The following is a 2,002-nucleotide window of genomic DNA, read 5'->3' on the forward strand; positions in this document are numbered from 1 at the left end:
ATAAATAGAATTCAGGCTGACATGGAAAGTTATATGTGTTTGTAAGACATGAAACTGATGAATAGGTATTTTTTTTCCTTCAAAATTACATTTTCATTCAAACAATGAAGGAGAAGAAACAGAAAAAACAAGAAGACCACTTACAAAGTAGTCACACATCCATGGGTCATGACTTTAAGAAGGATTGACTTATAGACCAGGGCATTTCTGACAGAGAAAATAACTGGACTTAACAGTCCTTAAAAGACAAAAAGACATAACCAACAAGAGGTGTTTTTTCGTTGGAGTCTATACACAGATTCCTTTCACTACAATGAATAGTACATTCTTTCTTGAGGTTTTCAAATGCGTTTTCTAGTTCTGTGCATAGTTAGGAGATGATTTGGAATATCCAGACAATAATATGCCTCTTTCTTACTGTACCTGGATTTGTGGGGAATATACTACTATTTGTGAGATATGTGTATAATTTTCTCATGAAGAATGAGATGAAATGCACAGACCTCATCATCATTCACTTGGCACTTTCAAATATACTTATTATTTGTAGCATAACTATCAGTGAAACAGCCATAATTTTATATTTCAATAATTTCCTAAGTGAGGTTGGTTGTAAAGTTGTAGTTTTTCTGGGAAGGATGGCTCGAGGACTCTCCATCTGCACCACCTGTCTCCTCAGCATGGTCCAGGCTGTCACCATCAATCCCAGGATGACCCTGTGGAGAAAACTCAAACCACAGACTGCAGGGCAGGTTCTTCCCTATCTCCTCCTCTTTTGGATGTTAAATTCTCTGGTAAGCTCAAACTTGCTGCATTATATCACAGCAGTCAGAACTGTGAACAGATCTGGAGTTCACATGTATAGTGGGTACTGCTATCTGCTCCCATCCAGGCTAATAGTGAGATGGCTTTTTATCTGTCTCATGGCTCTTCGCGATGCTGTATTTCAGAGTCTCATGGGCTGGAGCAGTGCGTCCATGGCTTTCCATCTGTATAAACATCATAAGCATGTCCTCTACCTTCATAGCTCCAAGTGTGTGAACAATTCCAGTCCAGAAATCAGAGCCACACTGAGCACTCTCATTCTCATGACCTGTTTCCTTTTCTTCTTCTGGGTAGATTTCCTTTTCTCCTTCTACATAGGTTCTATGGTAACATATGATCACATAATCAATATGATTAAAACTTTTCTACAAGTTGGTTATGCTGTTCTCAGCCCCTTTGTCTTGATCAGCAGAGATGTCCATGTGGCTAAATCCTGGTGTGGTCACTACATGCTGAAATTACATTGCACACACATCCCTCCATGAACAGAAGGGACATAAATAATTGCTTTGAGCTAAAAATCCATATGCAATTTTTCAATATATAACTGTGCCTGGGATAATCTACCTGTAAATCCTCTTCTCTATGTAATTACAGGCAGTGTCACTATGGTTTTCATGCAATTTCCCATTCATTTCTTTCTTTCTCTTTTTATTTATTTTTTTTTTAAGTTATGGTCTCACTCTAGCCTAGGCGGACCTCACACTCACTCTGTAGTTCCAGTCTGGCCTCAAACTCACAGAGATCCTCTTAGCTCTGACTCTGCAGTGCTGGGATTAAAGTTGTGTGCCACAACACCCAGCTTCATTCCTTTCTTTTTGCTCCAAATTGTTGTAACATTAATAAAAGACAGTGTTTAATTATCTATTTATTCTATATGTTCCAGGGTTTTAAAACCCCTCTTTTCTCTTTTTCGTATCTTTGTTTCTCCCCATGAATTTGTGTTTCCATATTCTTGGAGTCAAATATTCAAGTAGTTTCATATCCTCTTGTTAGCCTGAAACATTATGGTTCAAAAACTGTCTTTCATTTTCTTAGCCATGATCTGAGGTGTATATTGTTATTAACAACCAAATGTAAGCACATGTGGCAAGTAAGCAGTGTGTAATGACAGTTAAACCACTGGTGCCATTTCTGAATGTTAGTACTCAACACAACATGGATGACATTGCTTCTG

General features: G+C 38.1%; 1 protein-coding gene across 1 annotated transcript; it reads left to right on the plus strand.

Annotated features, from left to right (window-relative positions):
- Nucleotides 1-377: 377 nt before the first annotated feature.
- On the plus strand, nt 378-1,310 carry LOC123454200 (putative vomeronasal receptor-like protein 4). The gene has a single exon (XM_045132840.1). It carries the CDS (start codon nt 378-380, stop codon nt 1,308-1,310), a length of 933 nt encoding a protein of 310 aa, XP_044988775.1.
- Nucleotides 1,311-2,002: the final 692 nt, after the last annotated feature.

The sequence above is a fragment of the Jaculus jaculus genome, chromosome 13 (assembly GCF_020740685.1).
Source record: "Jaculus jaculus isolate mJacJac1 chromosome 13, mJacJac1.mat.Y.cur, whole genome shotgun sequence".
NCBI lineage: Eukaryota > Metazoa > Chordata > Mammalia > Rodentia > Dipodidae > Jaculus > Jaculus jaculus.